This window comes from Pyrus communis, chromosome 16 (assembly GCF_041283825.1).
Source record: "Pyrus communis isolate YQ-2024b chromosome 16, ASM4128382v1, whole genome shotgun sequence".
In the NCBI taxonomy this organism is placed as follows: Eukaryota; Viridiplantae; Streptophyta; class Magnoliopsida; order Rosales; family Rosaceae; genus Pyrus; species Pyrus communis.
The window spans coordinates 16,631,157-16,649,986 of NC_142580.1; the positions used below are offsets into that span (position 1 = coordinate 16,631,157).

Genomic DNA, 18,830 nt, shown 5'->3' on the forward strand with positions numbered 1-18,830 from the left:
TAATGAAAAGGAAAAAAGGTGTTGTAAGTGAATAGTATCATGATTGACTTTTTAGAGTAAAAATGTGGTTTTTCGTTAAAATGAACAATACCGAGAGTTTTTCGTTAAAGTTCCCTAGAATTTTCCCTAATCTTCCTTCAAGGCTTTCATCGAGGAGAAGCCTTGTTACTATCCTAGCAACCTAGATTACCCAACCTAGAATACCATCCAACCATGCAAACTCCTTTTCTCATGCTAAAAAGATAAATTTCTATCTTCCATACCACGCCACACTTGAGCAAGCCATTATTTGCTTAATCACGCTATCTCCGACTCGTTGATCCAACTAGAATAATTCTTAAGACGAGCTAATTTTTTCGACATATTCCATACTTGGTACGAAACCGAACAAAGGGTGACAAGATGCCATTATCGAAGTCTAAGTTCACTTTAACCCAAAAGACCAACGGTTTTCCAAGTAAACCGTAGAAATAATATTTTCTAATATCCTAATAGAATTGTCACAACTATATATATATATTTTTTTTTTTGGACAAACAATATTCTGTTTCTAATAACAAAAAAACGAAAATGAGTTTGAAACGTAAGCCGTAGTAGAGGCGCAGGGAAAAGAAAACAGCCCCAGACTGAAAGCCGCTGAACTGCTCAACTCAAGCTCGATCCCGAGATCTCTCTGTTTGGCCCCAATCGGCGGCGACAGTCGTATCGCTAAGACGTACAATCCAGATCGCGTTTCCTCTCCGTTTGGGATCGTGCCATCCGGAATGCAGCCCCGCCCTGATTCATTAGCCGATAATATGCAGAATATGAATCTTAATCGACCGCCTTCCATGCCTAATTCTGCCCCTCCTAGACCATCCCCTTTCGGCCAACCGCCCCCAGCCCCTCCTGCCGGTGCCGGGGCTCCTTCTGTACCACCTCCTTTTTCTCGGCCCGGCCCTCCCCCGGCTGCCTTTGCAAGACCCGCAGCACCAGCACCACGATCGGGAACCCCGCAGCCAACACTATCCCCAGCCACCACCCCAGTAAGACCCGCCGGGCCGCCGGTTGGCCAGCCTTCCTCTTTCACGTCTCGACCGCCTCCTGGGTCGTTTCCCCCTGTGGGCGGGGTAGCTTCTGCTTCTGGGCCACCACCAATTGGTCCAATTGGTCCGGCATCAGGTCCTCGCCCAGGTCCTCAGAGCATGCCGCCTACGACTGCACCGGGTGGAATGTTGAGTAATGGGCCACCAATGTTTGGTTACGGTGCTATGCCGGGTGGACCTCGTTTCCCTCCCAGTGGAAATGCACCTCAACCACCTGTTGGACATCCACCAGCAATGGCACCAGCAGCAGCCGCGGGTCCACCACGAACCCCATCCATGCACTCTGTGCTGGGTGGTTCGTTAGTTAGTTCTCCACCAGGTCCTACTGTTCAGCAGCCACCACCATTTTCGGCAGCCACGCCATTTTCGGCAGCACCTCAAAGCATGCGGCCACCACCTCCAGGCTCTCCCTATGGCTCACAGACATGGCCAGTGCAACAAGGGCAGGTTAGGGACTTACATTGTTTTGAAATTATTGTGGTTATATCAAATTTCATATTGCTTTTGAGTTAACTGATAAAATCCAGTGTGGAAACATAATATAAAAGCTAGTATATTTCGGGGGTGTATTGAATTGAGAATTTGGAAGACTTTAATGGATTTATAAATTCATGGATTTTTATGGAGTTTAATTGATTTGTAGAGATCCCATATAAAATTTTGACTCAATTCCCTCGAAATCTCATAGGGAGAGGTGAGATTTGTGGATGCTTAAAATACACTACGAAATCTCTCCAATTCCCTCTCATTTCTCAACTTTCTCAAATTCTTTAAAATCAATTTCTAATTGAATACATCTAGAATGTTATAAACTTCTTTAAAATACTAATTGAATACACCCAGATTTCTAAGGATTTTAATAAACTATCTTAAAATTCTAGTTGAATACATTTTGAATTTCTGATTGAATACCCCTAGATTCATTAAAAGAATTAAAATCCCTCAAAATCCCAATTGAATACAGCCCCTTCATATAAAAAAAATGCCAACGTGTACCGGCAATTATTGTTTATTTTATGAGTAGTGTGATTGTAAGTTAAAACTTGTTTTCGTGCAAGAACAACATAAACCAATATAAGTTGACTGAAACTAGATAGATGTCTATCCTCCTTCAGTACACATGATATAAACTATCGCTTATTAGCTGGCCAAAGAAAAACGTGGCTTAGTGGCCTATAAGTGTGAGCTTATCAATACACACTAGTTTGCACCACTGTGTGCACTTATCGTCGCAATCTTCCGCCCTCTATTTAAGTGAATCATGATCTTTCTAGCGGATGCTTTCAAGTTTTTTGTTGACAGCTTGTATAAAACAAAAGTATAATCACAATCCTCCTAAAATGAATTTTTTGAGATTCATTGTAAGCATCATATTAGTCATTTCCTACATTGTTCTTTTAAAATTTATGATTTTGTATGTTCAAGCATGGTGTTGTAATATAAGTTATAACCTTGAATACTATTGTTTTCTTCTCTTTTGCTTTTCCTTTAATTTATTAGGAAAATGCAATTAGCAATTTCTTTCCTTTCCACCAATGCTTATGCAAATGCGCTAGAATGTAGCATTCTGATAGAGGAAAAAAAGATGAATGCATGAATTCGTTTCTTCCTACCTTGATTTGGCTTCTGAAATGTTCTGAATGTCGTTAGGTGGCTCCACCTTCGCAATTTCCTGGTTCTGCTCAACCACCTAGAATGTTTGGAATGCCACCCCCACCACTACCAAATCAGTCCATGACTAACATCTCACCTGCTGGTCAAACTGGTACTCCTTTGGCTGGGTCATCCAAGATTGATCCCACTCAAATTCCTCGGCCTATACCAAGTTCATCGATGCTCATTCATGAAACTCGTCAAGGCAATCAGGCAAATCCACCCCCGGTATTTATTTATCCATAACTTGAAGAATTTTTGTTGATTACAGTATTTGCCTGTATATCCTTATACTTTTTGACTTCTCTTACTCTCTCCTCTTTCTGTGTATGTAATTTCACTCCATTGTAATTGCACATATTAATGCTGCAAAGTATGTTTAAACATGGTGAAAAACTGTCCTCTTTCTGTGTATGTAATTTCACTCCATTGTAATTGCACATATTAATGCTGCAAAAGTATGTTTAAGCATGGTGAAAAACTGGATATTGTCTATCATTTATTCTTCTGATTGCCTTTAATATTTTGAAGCCTGCTACAACTGATTATATAGTCAGAGACACTGGGAATTGCAGTCCACGTTACATGAGGTGCACCATCAATCAGGTTTGGGTTTAACTTTCATGAATTGGCTGTTAGTTATGGTGTTTGTTTCCTTTTAATACAAGTGTAGTAATGGTATTATGTTTTTGTCAATTTACCAGATACCATGCACTGCAGATCTTTTAACAACGTCAGGGATGCCATTAGCTTTGTTGGTTGAACCTTTTGCCCTTCCTCATCCAAATGAGGAACCAATCCAAGTACTTAACGATTCCTCTTTTTCTATTACAGTAGTTACTCACACACACACACACACACACTATTTTGATGCAAACTAGGCAATAAAGCAACATAAAGTGGTCAAGAACCACTGATAAGAGAGAAGAAATGAAACCATAAAAGCCTAACAAAAAACTGTCACTACCAACTCCCAACTCCCAAGCAAAACTAGAGCACTACACCTGCTATTCTAGCCCACTATTTGTAAAAAAAGGTATGTCTAAACTCTGGTCAACTCTAGCCTATATAATCTTCAAATTCCTTAACTCCTCAACCCCACTCCGACATAATCTTCATATACCCTTTATTTCTTTACATGAGACCACCATGAGCACAGTAAGAATGATACAGCCTCACACAACTCTAGCCATTTTGCCCTTGAAAAACATCATATCGCTCTCTCATGGAAAAGAGAAGCTGGCCTTGGAATAACCCAGCCTTGATCAGCCTTCTTATACAGTTTGAACCAAAGACCCATCATCACAGGGCAGTTGGGGAAGCTGATTGACCAGTGCATAATTTTCTTGCACAAAATGCACCAACGAGGTGATAAAGAGATGATTGGTCTCCTTTTGAACCATATCATTAGTTTCACCTTACCCTGAGCTACCAGCCAGGACAGAACCTTCACGTTAGATGAAGCTCTGGATTTCCAAATCAGACCATGGCCAACTTTAGTTGTTTCTTCTAACAATAGGATAATTTATCAATCACTTTGTGAATCATGAATTCATTTCTGTTCTAAAAATACAAAGATACTTTATTAGAATAGAATTAGTAAGGTTCAATATCATTCTACGGAAATGAACATTAGTCCACCAATAAAACAAAAATGAAAAAAGCTGTCCTATCATTCTAATTACTGTTGATTACACAGAAAATGCAGCTCCCTTATCTGCAATGGAGAGTGAAATGGAATATCCTGTACATATTGAGACCCATGAAGAAACCCAAAATACTCTTCTCACAATAAATCTGCCTCATCTCCCAAGTCACTTTGTAAATTCAAGTATTTCTTTCTACCTGAAAAAAAAAAAAAAAAAATAGAAGCTAATACACAAAACTTCCACAATTCTTTTTCCTCTACTAAAGGCACAATGTCTCTCTATAAATATAAATGACCAAAACCTTGAACAATTAAACAATCAGAATTTTCATCGAGCTATAAATTTTAGTCCTGAATCGTTTTGTTTTAGGTGGTGGATTTCGGTGAAAGTGGTCCTGTTCGATGCTCTCGTTGCAAAGGCTACATAAATCCTTTCATGAAGTTCATTGACCAGGGCAGGAAATTCATCTGTAATCTTTGTGGTGAGGAAGATTTCTCTCAGTTTGGTGTTGTGATGAGATCTTTTCTTTCAGTTCATGTAGAAGGACAAATTTGGTGGTCTCAAAACTTGTTTAAAGCAGTGCGTTTGTTTCTTTTGCTTCTTCAAAGTGGTCCTGTTATTTTTTCATGTTTTGTTTTTCTTTTTTCATCTTTTCAAGTTTCTGGAATATTTTCTTAGGTCATAAGCTAATAGTAATACCTTGTTGGGAGTATGTTTACCATTCCTATCTTGACGGTTTGTACTATGGTCTGTGGATTAAGGTGTAATCTGCACGGTGTTTGTATGCAAAAGAAGTGACCCTACAGAGTATGCCATTTCTTGTGCAGGATTTACTGATGAGACTCCCCGTGACTACCACTGCAATCTTGGTCCAGATGGTAGACGTAGAGATGCTGATGAGAGGCCTGAGCTATGTAGAGGAACAGTTGAATTTGTTGCTTCAAAAGAATACATGGTTAGTTGATTATACGATCTGCAGTATAACTTAAGTAAGATCACCATGTTTTGTTGCCGAGAAATACCTCCTTTCCTTTCTATTTTAACAAAAGAATGCAAGACCTTCCTGGCATGGTTGGCACTTGCCAATAATGGTTGCGTATATTTCCAACACATTCATGGACTTTTTAAAGTCCATAAAAGCCACACTTTCACCCTCTCTCTCTCTCTCTTTCTCTCTCACTTTATTTTTCATTTTTTATTCAGGTTTTTTTCATAACAGAAGTTTTTCTGTATTGACTCGTTGACAGTATCACTATATTAAAATGTCTTTGGAACCCCAATTAGAGAGTTTGTTCCCATTTTTATTTTGGTAAAGGATTTTGAACAACCGAGTTAATTTTGCATAAGTGACTAGAGTTACAGTTCTTTAATTATTTGGCTTTTGTAACTCAGGTACGTGATCCCATGCCAGCTGTGTACTTCTTCCTCATTGATGTATCCATGAATGCCATTCAAACTGGTGCAACAGCTGCAGCTTGCAGTGCACTCAGTCAAGTTATTGATGATCTTCCGGTGAGTTATTTTGTCTATAGGCATAATGTTCATGCTTTACTATTCTTACAGCATGTGATTGTGCTGTGGCATTAATTATTTTATTTTATTTCTTTTTGAAAAATGGGGCGTACGCAGTGAAGTTCATTGTATTTAAGTCTAAGCGGAGAAAGAGATGCATCAGAACAATCTAAAGTTTTCTTAATTTTGTGAGTGTGTCATATATTTATGAAATTTTAGACAGGATCCATGATGCCAAACCCGACATTTGCGAATAAGGCTGAATTGAGCAAATATAACATTGATGAGTATGATGGAAAGCATGAATCCTTTCTAACTATAGAATTGGAAAACTTAAGTTTTTCCTGCCTATTTAGTCTCATTGTTAAACTTGTGAAGGTTTGCAGCATTTGCAATTCTTGAACTTTAATGATTACAGCTAATAATTGGTTCTTATTTTCTTCTATTCTCGTCTGAAATTCTGAAAGGATAAGACAAACATGTCTAATAAGATCGTGCAAGAGTATATTATGAGCACTGCATTTACGTATCTCATATCTGTTTTTGCTAGAAATTCCAAAGAGATATCCTCCCTAGTAGCTTTTGTTGGCCTTGAGTTTCTAATTATATTGTTTCACTGTTTATCAAATCGCATTTTTGATTGATGGGCTGTACACCAAATAGGTAAAAATTTTGGTTTACCTCAATAGCTATTTACTAACATGTTCCTAATATTGATGAGAATTCATGTGCCCAACCAATCTCATTAGACTATGGAAAAGGCAAAGGATATAATGGTGATGAGTAAATATTAGCTAGAGTTCATTTGCTTGTGTCCTCATTTGCATGCACATTTTCATTCTTTATGACTTCAGCCTTGTTTTAACAAGCTATATGTATCTTTGTGTCTGCATACATGTTTTTAATTTATGAGAATGTGTGTGTGTGTGTGTGTGTGTGTGTGTGTATGTGAAATTGTGAATGCATGCATAGTTGCTCAGTTCATTTTCTCAAGGCCTGCATTCATTGGTCATACATTTATTGAAACAATATCAGTGAGAAATTTAGATGAGTCAGGGGTTGATGTATTTATTATTGCAGGAAGGTCCTCGGACAATGGTTGGAATTGCAACATTTGACTCAACGATCCATTTTTACAATTTGAAACGTGCACTGCAGCAGGTCAATATAAGTTGTCTTTTTGTCTTTGTTTCTTTTAGTTATTCATTTATTATATGAATTCTGATACATATGCAGTCTTGTGAAACCGACAAATTATTTGCATAAAAATTAAAAATCTGTGTGCTTCTTACTTCTTTGTGTATGAAATTAAATGTGACTTTTGGTGCCTTCATTTTCGACATGTTGCCTTTGTGACGAATAAATGATACTGTAACTTGGAATGTCCACTATACTATGCACTTTAGGTGATACGTGAAAATAGAAATTTATAGTTTTATACCAAAGAGGTGCAGGACCTTGATGTTGGTGTTATGCTTTTAGACAGGTTGGGTTTAAAGTTTCAGTGAGTAGACAAAAGGGTGGGACAATTTCTGCTAATATACTCAATCATCACTTTAATTTTTCCATTTCTGATTTGTAGCCAAATTGTTTTCCTTTTCTTCTTTTTCTAACATCTGAGTTTAATTGTTTGAATTATATTCCTTTTGTTATAAGCTTTGGCTATATAACCATTAATTTTTATGGCACTGATTTCTATTTTTGTCAAACAATTATTTTAAAAGGTTTCACACTGAGGTCCAATTTGTGTTTGCAGCCTTTGATGCTTATTGTTCCTGATGTGCAAGATGTTTACACTCCTCTGCAGACTGATGTAGTGGTCCAGCTTTCCGAGGTCAGCAGCTGTTATTTTTTTCCTTTCGTGAAATGTATTGAGTAGTTGTGCAAAGTCTTTGAAGTGTTGATTTAACAACAATTAGCCATATGGCATTTTGGCATCTTAATTATTAAATTTCTACACGCCTCTTATTAAATTTAGATTGTTTTGTTGTTGTCGATTCTTAGTGCCGCCAACATTTGGAGCAATTGTTGGAAAGTATTCCAACCATGTTTCAAAACAGTAAAACTGCTGAATCAGCCTTTGGTGCGGCAATCGAGGTATGTTGTATAGTGTGACACTGCTATATGTACTGAACTATTTATGGTGGTTGCTGTTTGCTACTCCATTTGAAAATACAGAACATCAGGTGCAAATGGATATGAATTCATGAAACATGCATTGAGTAGATGGTGCTGTACATAATATGCTTGATGTTGACACTATGAAGCTTTATACAACTACTATGAGTGGATTGAGCATGTCATTTTTTGTTCATCTGGTTGTTCTTAGTTCTTTTGTCTGAAGCTGAGTATAATGAGAAGGGAAAGAAGATATTTGATGCTTGTATAGTTGAATAACTTAAGGCAAAGAATATACTCATAAAAATTAATACGATGAGCCAAAAAATCCTGATAATTAATGTAAACTCATTCTTTTGCATGTAAAGTCAAAGATATTTTTTGGAATAATATTTATTAAATAAAAGTAGTCGAAAATCCTATAGGTGTAGATGCTTCCATGACCTTGAAAGCTGACTGGATCAAAGTTTTGTTCTTGCCAAATACTGATCAGCTTTCTTATTGTTCCTCATTTTGTGGTGAACATGCCAATCAATATGTTGTAATGCATGACAAGCTTTGAGGAGAGATGAATGGAGCTGGTGTCATATGTCCTTCTGACTGGTTGGCTATCAATTGGCTTTACTTCCTGTGTAAACACCCTTCTTAGATTGATTTCAGTCAAAACGTAGTTTGGAGTCTTGACTTTGAATAATTGTCAAACCAACACGTGTAGTTAACCCATTATTTGAGCTGTTGAACCTGCCATTAGTGTTAAAAATGACAACTCTCTTTTCTGCTGATCATTGAACACTAGACCTAAAGGCATTAATCCGCCATGCTGCATTTATCTAGGTGGTCAAACTCTCAGCTTTCTCTACTAGTTACCACTGTGTGAGTAAAATGCATCACGCCTATAACTTGGTTAATAATATTATTTGTATTTTGAGTTGTTTATGGAATAATTGTATTATAACATAAATAGATCTAAATCTCTCCATGATTCTGAAATTATTGTATACGTAACACTTCAATGAACAGAATCAATAATCTCTGCTCATTTGTTGCTTTTGCGGCCTAGTCTAGCAACAGAATCAATAATCTCTATGATTTGCACTATTTTTCTTTTCATACATATTGATGTTTAAATTTATCGCTTCATTATTCATTTTTGTTTTCTTCCTTGCCTAGGCTGCTTTCTTGGCAATTAAGAGTACTGGAGGGAAACTTTTGGTGTTTCAGTCAGGCAAGCTCTTATCCATGTATCTACTGATGGTGCATCCTCTATGTTTTCCTTTTCCTTTATAAACACTTTCACATATAATTGCAAGCAAAGAATGAAAAACAACATGCTTGAGGCTGCATGGCTTCATAGCATAGACAAAACAAAGGACTGAATTATTAAAGGATCTTAATAGACAGTTGAGAATCGCATAAACATTAGTAGTTTTCATAAGAGAAGTTTTGGAAAATGCATATTTGTTTCGTGTAGTTTCAGTCACTGTTATTGCCTTGTTCTTATTTTGTAAAGATAAACAACCTATCTAGTCAGGAATGAAAAAGATATTTTGTTGATGTTCACAGTTATCATGTAAGATTTTTCATTGGGATAATTTATCGATTTCATGTTATCACTTTTCAGTCAACTTGAATTCCAGCTAAATGACTAGGAGATATTTTCACTTGTATCATTAATTTATCCTGGATACCCTTTATAGACATTTTTTTTTTTTTTTTTTTTTTGTGAAATCTGGTAAAGAATTTGTATGCATATTCATTTTCACATTTGGCAGCTTCTTTTACTTTTACAGGGCATACCTGGTTTATTGCCATCTCAGAGTATGCTAATGTTTATGTTGTCTGCAGTGTTGGCATCAACTGGAATTGGAGCGCTCTCTGCTAGGGAGGCCGAAGGAAGAGCAAATATATCCTCAGCTGAGAAGGTACGAATACCCTCTTTGTGTCATTGTATGCCATTTGTGTGCTTTAGAGCTGTCATCTTGTAACCCAGTTACTATTAAGAAAAAAGCTCAGCATATCCTTGAGGTCACAAAGAAGAAATTATATAGGAATTGAAGTCATGGTTATGAAAAGCCCAATAGCCAAATGCCTACTACCTTACAAAAGTCCACGCTGGTCTTTTCTTTAAGGACACGGTTATCTCTTAAGTGAAATCTGAAATGCTCATTTACAGCTGTAAGGCAAAGCCCACTCTACAAAGAGGACAAAGAAAACCACAATTCTTGCTCCATTATCTCTCATTATGAAATACGTTACAATAATTTGAAAAGGAAAGTTGAAAAGGAAAGTTAATTCATAATTCCGTATCTAAAAAGATGAGAAACACAATAAACGATTATTTACAAAAATTATTTTTGTAATTCATGTTGGCATAGTGAAATAGGAAGCCCTCATGTGCAACTTTTGCCTCAGGTCTCACTTTCTTTTGATATTGTTCCTGCTTATATGATCTTGCTTTTTGATGACATATATTCCATTAATAGGAATAAGAACTTATCTCGAATTTTTGAACCCTCTTGAAGATTTGGCAAACTAGGTGGCCTGGTAGATGGACTTAGGATAATTATTGCAAAAGAAATTGACATCAGGCCTTTGTGTACTGTGCTAGAGTTGATTTGCATATGCTAGGTGTCCATATCTATCATCCATTGAATCATACCATCTGATGAGCAGTCGGTTCATTGGATTGTCTTGGTAGTCTTGGTATTATGTTTTTATTTGTTTAACTTTAAATGCATTCCAGGAGGCCCATAAATTACTCCAACCAGCTGACAAAACTTTAAAGACAATGGCAATTGAGTTTGCTGAATATCAAGTAAGCCTTTTACTAATTTCTTTCCCTCTAATGATCAGTTAACATATTTATGTGATTTCTATACTGACTGAGATTATTAGTGGTAATTAACAAGTTGAGCATAATTTATTGGACTCTTTTTTTTTCCATGAAATGTTCCAGGTTTGTGTCGACTTGTTTATCACTACTCAGTCATACATAGACATTGCTTCTATCTCTGTCATCCCAAGAACAACGGGAGGACAGGTACTAATGAATGTTCTTCTATCACTTCCCATACATCTGCAGTCAAAATTTCTACCTGTTATTATCTTTGTTGAGGATTTTCTCTTATGACTTTTCTAATTTTTTTTTTCATCTTTTTGTTATTTCTTAATTTACGTATCCACCATTTATAATAAATTCATGATATCAGATTTGAGAAGCATCTACCACTTGTAACTATAGATAATTTACGCATAGACATCTAACCATATGGGTTATCGTTCCAGCTTTACTATTACTACCCCTTCTCAGCTGTCTCTGATCCTGCAAAGCTCTACAACGATCTTAGATGGAATGTCACAAGGCCTCAAGGTTTTGAGGCGGTGATGCGTGTAAGATGCAGCCAGGTAAGTTTCATTGAACACTTCTTTCTCTTGTATTAGCTGATGATTGGTTATCGTTCTTTCAATTGATTATTCTAGTAGGATAAGTTTGTGTTCATTTTCAGGGTATTCAAGTTCAAGATTACCATGGAAGCTTTTGCAAACGTATTCCTACGGATGTTGACCTACCTGGGGTTTGTACATATTCTATGAAATCCCTTATTACCAACACATCAGACTATTTTTTCTGACTTATCATATATCTTCCATGGAAGTAAAAATCCCCCCAACCCCTGGTTGTGTTGACCGACAATGACAGTAAATAAAGATTTTGGTATATGAAAGAAAATTAGTCTTGCTGCTTAATCATAGCTCCTTTATCTGTTTTCAGTTTTCTGGTTTCATTCTCCTCAGTCTCTCTACATCTCCTTTTCCTTTTTTTTATTATGCCTTGAAAAGAGTGACAGTGGCTCTTATATTTTTTGTTGAAATCATGACCAATCCTTTCTATCATGCAGATTGACTGTGACAAAACTATTATGGTGACCTTAAAACATGATGATAAATTACAGGATGGCTCAGAATGTGGTTTCCAGGTAAATTTTAATTTTTCTGCTCCCTTACCAAATGCAGTAGTTGTGAATAATATATTGAGCTTTTTCTTGAATCTTTACAGCTAAATTTATGACGGCACCTATCTCTGCAACTGAATGTTTCATTGTTTAGTCATTTATATATTTATATACTTAATTGTAAATTAATCTTAATATTTTTATTATCCAGTGTGCCGTTTTATACACAACTGTGTATGGCCAACGGAGAATTCGAGTTGCAACTTTATCTCTGCCATGCACAAGTATGCTAAGTAATCTGTTCCGTGCTGCTGATTTGGACACTCAATTTGCATGTTTCATGAAGCAAGGTATTCAATTATATGCTGTTCTTCTTTGTTGCTTTCTTTTCTTTATGCTCATTTTCCCAATTGTAATTATAGATTTCTCAATTAAACGCAGGCGCTTAAATTTGTGAATGAAAACACTGTCTTTAACTTCTCTCTTTCATTATTCACATTTCATAGTTTGAAATGCAGACGTATAATTCTCTTTCTTCACATTCCTTTTCACTTGCTGCATCCTGCCAATATATTGTTTATCAGGATTGCAGTTTGTTAGTACATTCTTTCTAATTGAATTTGGATCAATTCTGACAATAAGGCCTTTTTAAAATTGTGTATAGCGGCAAACGAAATTCCTTCAAGTCCCCTCTTGCGTGTACGGGAACAAGTGACAAATCTGTGCATTAATAGTCTGCTTTCATATCGTAAATTTTGTGCTACGGTATCATCTTCTGGACAGCTTATTTTACCGGAGGCACTGAAGCTCCTGCCTCTATACACCCTTGGTATATTATTTTCTGCTTATTTATTAATTACTAGCTAATATGAATTTGTTCTGTTGCTTAAATATATCTAAAATGAATTATAATAATGTATTTTGCCTTTATACACCCTTGGTATGATAAAATGTTTTAAAAATGCCTCTTCCATTGGAATATATCACACAGAATCATCACTCAGCTTCTTAGAGATTTTGTACATATATTGATAAATATGATGAGCATGTTCCCTTTTCAGCATTAATCAAAAGTATGGGGCTACGAACTGATGGAAAAATAGATGAGCGGTCCTTCTGGATCAACCATGTTTCTTCCCTTTCGGTTCCTTTGGCTGTTCCACTAGTGTACCCGAGAATGGTGGCTATTCATGACCTCGAATCCAAAAAGGTGTGTCATTTAGCTTCTTGTTCAACTCTTTGTGATATGCGTTTTATATTCACTGGTTGCTTTCATTAATGTACAGGAGGGAGATGATTCTCTAATACCTCCGGTGATTCCGCTTTCTAGCGAACACGTGCGTGACGAGGGAATTTATCTTCTCGAGAATGGTGAGGACTGTTTAATATATATTGGGAATTTGGTGGATTCTGGAATTTTGCAACAAGTGTTTGGAATCACCTCTGCTGATGAACTTCCCACTCAGGTAGCCTTATCATTTACCCTTTTGGTTTCTTATTTTCTGCCTAACATAATTTTAAATTATAATTGTGAACTTTTTCTCTTGGGACCTGTTTCGGTTCACTAGAACGAGAGGGCTGGGTGCTTAATTCATTTTCTTTATGAGCCTTGATTCATTGTTGATCAATTTTTATTCTTTTTATAATTTAAATTGTATGGCATTTGATCTTTTGAGATTTTGATATTTGAGGGTGCATGAGTTGAATTCTTTCTCTTGGACTTTTTCTCGCAGTTTGTGCTACAGCAATATGATAATCCATTATCAAAGAAGCTGAATGATGTGGTAAATGAAATACGGCGCCAGAGATGTTCCTACCTTCGGTACGCCTGATATTGTTTTTCGTTAGTGATTCCTTGTTCCTAAGGAAGAAATAAATTGCAGCATTTGAATTCAGTTTTTGATGTTTTCATCGAAAGAAATGATTCCTAATTCATCTTTTTCTTTGTGCAGCTTAAAATTATGTAAGAAAGGAGATCCATCAGGTGAGTGTCTTAGACTTCTATTAGGATATAATATTACATATATAACTGAATTTAGTATTTAAGTAAATCTTTAGAAATCAGATGTAGAGAACTATGGTTAAACTTGTTTTTGAAACAGAGCCCGGCCGGATATCTGAATACTTGGTTTTGATTAAGTACTGAATTATCTTTCCTCACAGGAACATTGTTTTTCTCATATATGGTCGAAGACCAGAGTCCGAATGGCCCCTCCTACGTTGAATTTCTGGTGCATGTCCATCGGCAAATACAAATAAAAATGGCATCATGACTGCTTACGCTTCTTGGGTTTAAATTACAAGTTTTGAGCAACTTCTTGATAGAGTACCCATGGATTCAACAGATAGAATATAAATTAGATGCTTGCTATACGCATGTACTCGGGGATCATCCCGCAACGTATGTAATGTATGCTTGAAGAGCAAGCAGAGCCGAGTTTTGTTATGATAGGTTTGTTAAATTTGCACTTGACAATCCGTAGTAGACACTACTGCCAATAAATACGGAGTATTACGAAGCGTATTACTGTATTTAAGTCGCCCTGACTCAATTCTTTTCTTGTCTCCTCCGATATCTTCCTTTTCGATTTATTGGTGTACTGTGAGAATAAACTTTGTAAGTTATGGTGGGAGAGAAGTGTAAAAACAGGTTGGTTCTACGAAATGTTTGAGCTTCTTGTTTGGTGTTTTTTTGAACAAAGCTTCTAGTTTTGTGGTTGAAATGGTTACTAAGATGCCTTGATTGATATTTCACCTTCAAATGTGCTAGTATTAGAACCCTTGCTCTACTTCTTCACAATTGTATAGTAATTTCACATATTAGCCAATCAACAATTACAACATAACCGCCTAATTATTACATCAGTTTCCTTATATAGTAACTTCCTCTAGCTTACTAACTAAGCTACCTTCCAACAACTACTAACAAAGTAACCATATCAGCTAACAAATTAACCATATCAGCTAATAATCTGCCATCTTGACCGTCCATTTGCATATTGCGATGATGCCACTTGGCATCCTAACAATATCCCCACTTGAAAGCCCACTCATTACAATGAAGCAACAGAAAACAAAAGAAATTGTCTACTGGTATGAAAAATAATAGCAAAATATGAAGGTTAACACTATCACATACTAGCTACTTCTGGAAACTCAGTCTTCAAACCTTGATAGAGCTCCCAAGTAGCATCCTCCTTAGCATGATGTTGCCATTGCACCAACACTTATGTAGCAGCAGCATGACCCTTTTTAACTAGTCTGCGATCCAAAATAGCAACTGGAACCTCTTGTAAAACCCCTGAATCCGTGATAACTGGCAAAGGCATAGTTGGTTGAATTTGAATACCCAAATGTTTATTTAAACAAGAGACATGGAACACCGGATGCAGTTTAGATGTCTCTGGAAGCTTCAACTTATAAGCTACTAGTCCTACTTTTGCCAAAACTTCAAATGGACCATAAAATCGAGGTTGGAGCTTGTGGAAAGAATGTGAAGCCAAGGACATATACTGATAAATAACTAACCTCAAACAAACCCAATCTCCTACTTCAAAAGTTCTTTCTTGCCTTTTCTTATCATATTGGACTTTCATTCGACACTGAGCAACTTCCAAGTTTGATTTCAATAAAGATAACATCTTGATTCTTTCCTGCAAACACTGGTCCACAAATTCTACCTTGGTTGTACCAGGTTCATAAGAAGAGACAATTTGGAGTTGGTTGACCATACACTATCTCATATGGTGTAACTTTTAGTGGCAGTATGATAACTTGTATTATAGCTCCATTCAGCCCATGGCAGCCATAAACCCCATATCTTAGGTTGCATGCTAAAAAAACACTTAAGATAGGTTTCCAAACATCGATTCAAGACTTCAATTTGCCAATCTGTTTGTGGGTGATAACTAGAACTGTAGCATACGGTGGATCCTTGTAATGCAAAGAACTCCTTCCAAAACTTGCTCAAAAATATAGGATCCCTATCACTGACAATGGAGTATGGCATTCCATGTAGCTTGAAAATATTGTCAACAAAGAGTTGAGCAATCATAGAAGCTGTAAAAGGATGGGATAATGCCAAGAAATGTGCATACTTCGGATAGTCGATCCAGAACCACTCAAATAACAGTTTTGCCCTTGTATGGAGGAAGTCCAACAATGAAATCCATTGATATATTAGTCCAAACCTGAGAAGGAATAGGTAAAGGCTGCAGATAACCAGAGGGAGAAAGTGTCTCATACTTGGGTTGCTGACAAATTGTGCAAGAAGCTACCATATCTTTAATGTCCTTTTTCATACCTTCCCAATAGAAAGATTTGGAAATTCTTTTATAAATTTTCAAGAATCCCTCATGTCCAGCAGTTGGGGAAGCTTGATGCTCCTCAAATACTTTTGCTCTTCAAGAACTGAGTGGACTAAGAACAATTCAACCCTTTTACTTCACAAACCCATTGTCAACCTGAAATATGAGATTTCCAATGGGTGCTAACTTAGATGAAGTTGCCATCACCTTCTGAGTCTTCTCTATAATCCAAGTATCTTTTTCAATGTTTCTCCTTGGATCATCAATCCAAGTTGAATAAGGATATGATATAGCTAAACACTCCACTGTACTACAATCCTGAATTAATGAGAGATCAGTCACTAATGGACTTCAAGACAAGGCATCAGCAGCTTGATTTTCACACCCTTGTTTGTATTGAATTTCATAATCGAATTCCATGGGCTTAGTTACCCATTTCTGTTGGAAAGAGGTATGAGCTCTTCCTTGTAAAAAATATTTCAAACTGTTATGATCAGTTTGAATTATGAAATGATTACCCACCAGATAAGAATGCCATTTTTGAATTGCATGAATGATAGCTAGCATCTCTCTTTCATAGGCTGAGAGAGCTTGATTCCTTGGACACAAAGCCTTGCTTGTGAAAGCAATAGGCTTGCCACCTTGTTGCAATACTGCACCTATTCCTTGCCCAGAAGCATTATTTTCAATAATTAAATGTTTGCTAAAATCAGGTAATGCCAAAACTTGTGGAGACAATATAGCCTCTTTAAGAGTATGAAATTCCCTTGTAGCTTCATCATTCCATTTAAAACTATCCTTCTTTGTTAAAGCAATCAATGGACCAATGATCTTGCCAAATTGAGGAATAAACTTCCTGTAATACCTAGTGAAACCCAAAAATCCTCTCAGAGCTATAATAGAATTGGGAATAGGCCACTTAGCAATGGACACAATGTGATAGATACTCCACCTTAGCTCTACCAAATGCACATTTGGATTTCTTGACAAATAAAACGTGACTTTGCAGAATTTCAAACACTAATCTCAAGTGATGCAAATGAGATTCCCAAGTGGAACTATACACAAATATATCATAAAAAAAAGACTAACATGAACTTTTTGAGATAGGGTCTAAAGACTTCATTCATCAAACATTAGAATGTAGCAGATGCATTAGTTAAACCAAATGACATTACCAAAAATTCATAGTGACCATCATGTGTTCTAAAAGCTATTTTCTCCACTTCATCAGGATGGATCCTTATCTGATGGTAACCAACCCTTAAATCCAACTTAGAAAAGTAATGAGCACCAAACAGTTCATCCAAAAGTTCATCAATAAGAGGAATTGAGAATTTATCCTTTATAGTGATCCGATTAAGACCGCTATAGTCCATACACATCCTCCAAGTTCCCTCTTTCTTTCTTACTAAAATGACAGGAGATGAATAAGGGCTATTACTAACTTGTATAAAATCTGCTTGCAACAATTCTTAGACACATTTTTCAATTTCAGTTTTCTGCACAGGGCCATACCTATAAGGTTTACTATTTGGAGGTTTGCTGCCCTCCATTAAGGGAATTCTGTGATCATGAATTCTACTTGGAGGTAAGGTGCTAGGGGTTGAAAACAATACCTCAAATTCCTCCAATGGTACATGCAATTCCTGTAGTTGAAGCTTAGTGAGATGCTGAGATTGTTGATCTCCCTTAGTGTTTTGATCCACTACAAGGTGTTCCACAATATGCAATTAGGAGATTTCAATATCCATATGGTAAAGAATTGCCCCAACTGTACTTTTTTGTAGTAGAAGTTTCTGCATTTGCAAGGCTGATATGTTTTCAATTTGAGTGAGAGAAGACCTTGGAGTAGTGATGCAAAATGTCCATGACCTTTTTGAGAACTGCATATAGAGTTTATCAAAATCCCATAAAATTGGACCAAGCGTTCGAAGCCATTGAACTCCCAACACTACCTCACAGCCACCAAGAGGTATTGCATAAACATTTGTAGTGCAGCTAAATTCTTGAATCTTTACAATAGTTTGGGCCAAGGTACCTTTTGTAGCCACTCTCCCACCATTTGCAATTTTTTGAAAGTGTGTCCAGTATCCAAGTGCTCTCTTAATCTTTTGACTAAGCCAATATCAAAAAAATTATGGGAATGTCTGAATTGATGAGAATTGTAACTGGACAGTTTTTTATGGAACCAGAAACTCTCAGTATTGATTGTAGGGGGCTCAGAAGTACCAAATAGAGCACACGCAGTAATTTCTGGTTCCTCATTCTCCATTTCTTCATTTCCCACTTCTGTTTCTGTAATTTCAGGATCTTGAACATCATAAGTAGCAACTGCTTCTTCTCACATGACATGCCCGACCCTGTTATTCACCAAACACAAGGGTAGGCACATGCTAACTGACACCCGAAGGTGACGAAGCCATACTAGTGTCACGGGCCATATGTTACAAACAAAGAAAACGCCCAAGACATCATATATCTAAGCCCATAAAGCCTTGTCTTCATAGAAGCTTCTGGAACGTCCCGGAAAAATCAAGAACATGGCGGAGC

General features: G+C 36.7%; 1 protein-coding gene across 1 annotated transcript; it reads left to right on the forward strand.

Annotated features, from left to right (window-relative positions):
• The first annotated feature begins 519 nt into the window (after positions 1-519).
• Positions 520-14,635, forward strand: LOC137731563 (protein transport protein SEC24 C). Its single transcript, XM_068470702.2, has 24 exons — positions 520-1,532; positions 2,736-2,966; positions 3,270-3,344; positions 3,443-3,541; positions 4,757-4,868; positions 5,215-5,342; positions 5,780-5,899; positions 6,980-7,060; positions 7,656-7,733; positions 7,904-7,996; positions 9,188-9,242; positions 9,863-9,939; positions 10,761-10,832; positions 10,974-11,057; positions 11,303-11,422; positions 11,524-11,592; positions 11,917-11,994; positions 12,182-12,320; positions 12,635-12,799; positions 13,032-13,180; positions 13,257-13,436; positions 13,704-13,792; positions 13,923-13,954; positions 14,134-14,635. The coding sequence occupies exons 1-24, from the start codon at positions 765-767 to the stop codon at positions 14,241-14,243; spliced, it is 3,204 nt and encodes a 1,067-aa protein (XP_068326803.2). The 5' UTR covers positions 520-764; the 3' UTR covers positions 14,244-14,635.
• Positions 14,636-18,830: the final 4,195 nt, after the last annotated feature.

What these genes read in the sequence shown, in the direction of transcription:
- LOC137731563 (XM_068470702.2), top strand. Translation starts at nt 765, where the DNA reads ATGCAGCCCCGCCCTGATTCATTAGCCGATAATATGCAGAATATGAAT. An exon ending in ATTCATCTGTAATCTTTGTG is followed by an intron (nt 4,869 to 5,214) that starts GTGAGGAAGATT and finishes TTTCTTGTGCAG; the next exon opens with GATTTACTGATGAGACTCCC. An exon ending in TTGAGTTTGCTGAATATCAA is followed by an intron (nt 10,833 to 10,973) that starts GTAAGCCTTTTA and finishes GAAATGTTCCAG; the next exon opens with GTTTGTGTCGACTTGTTTAT.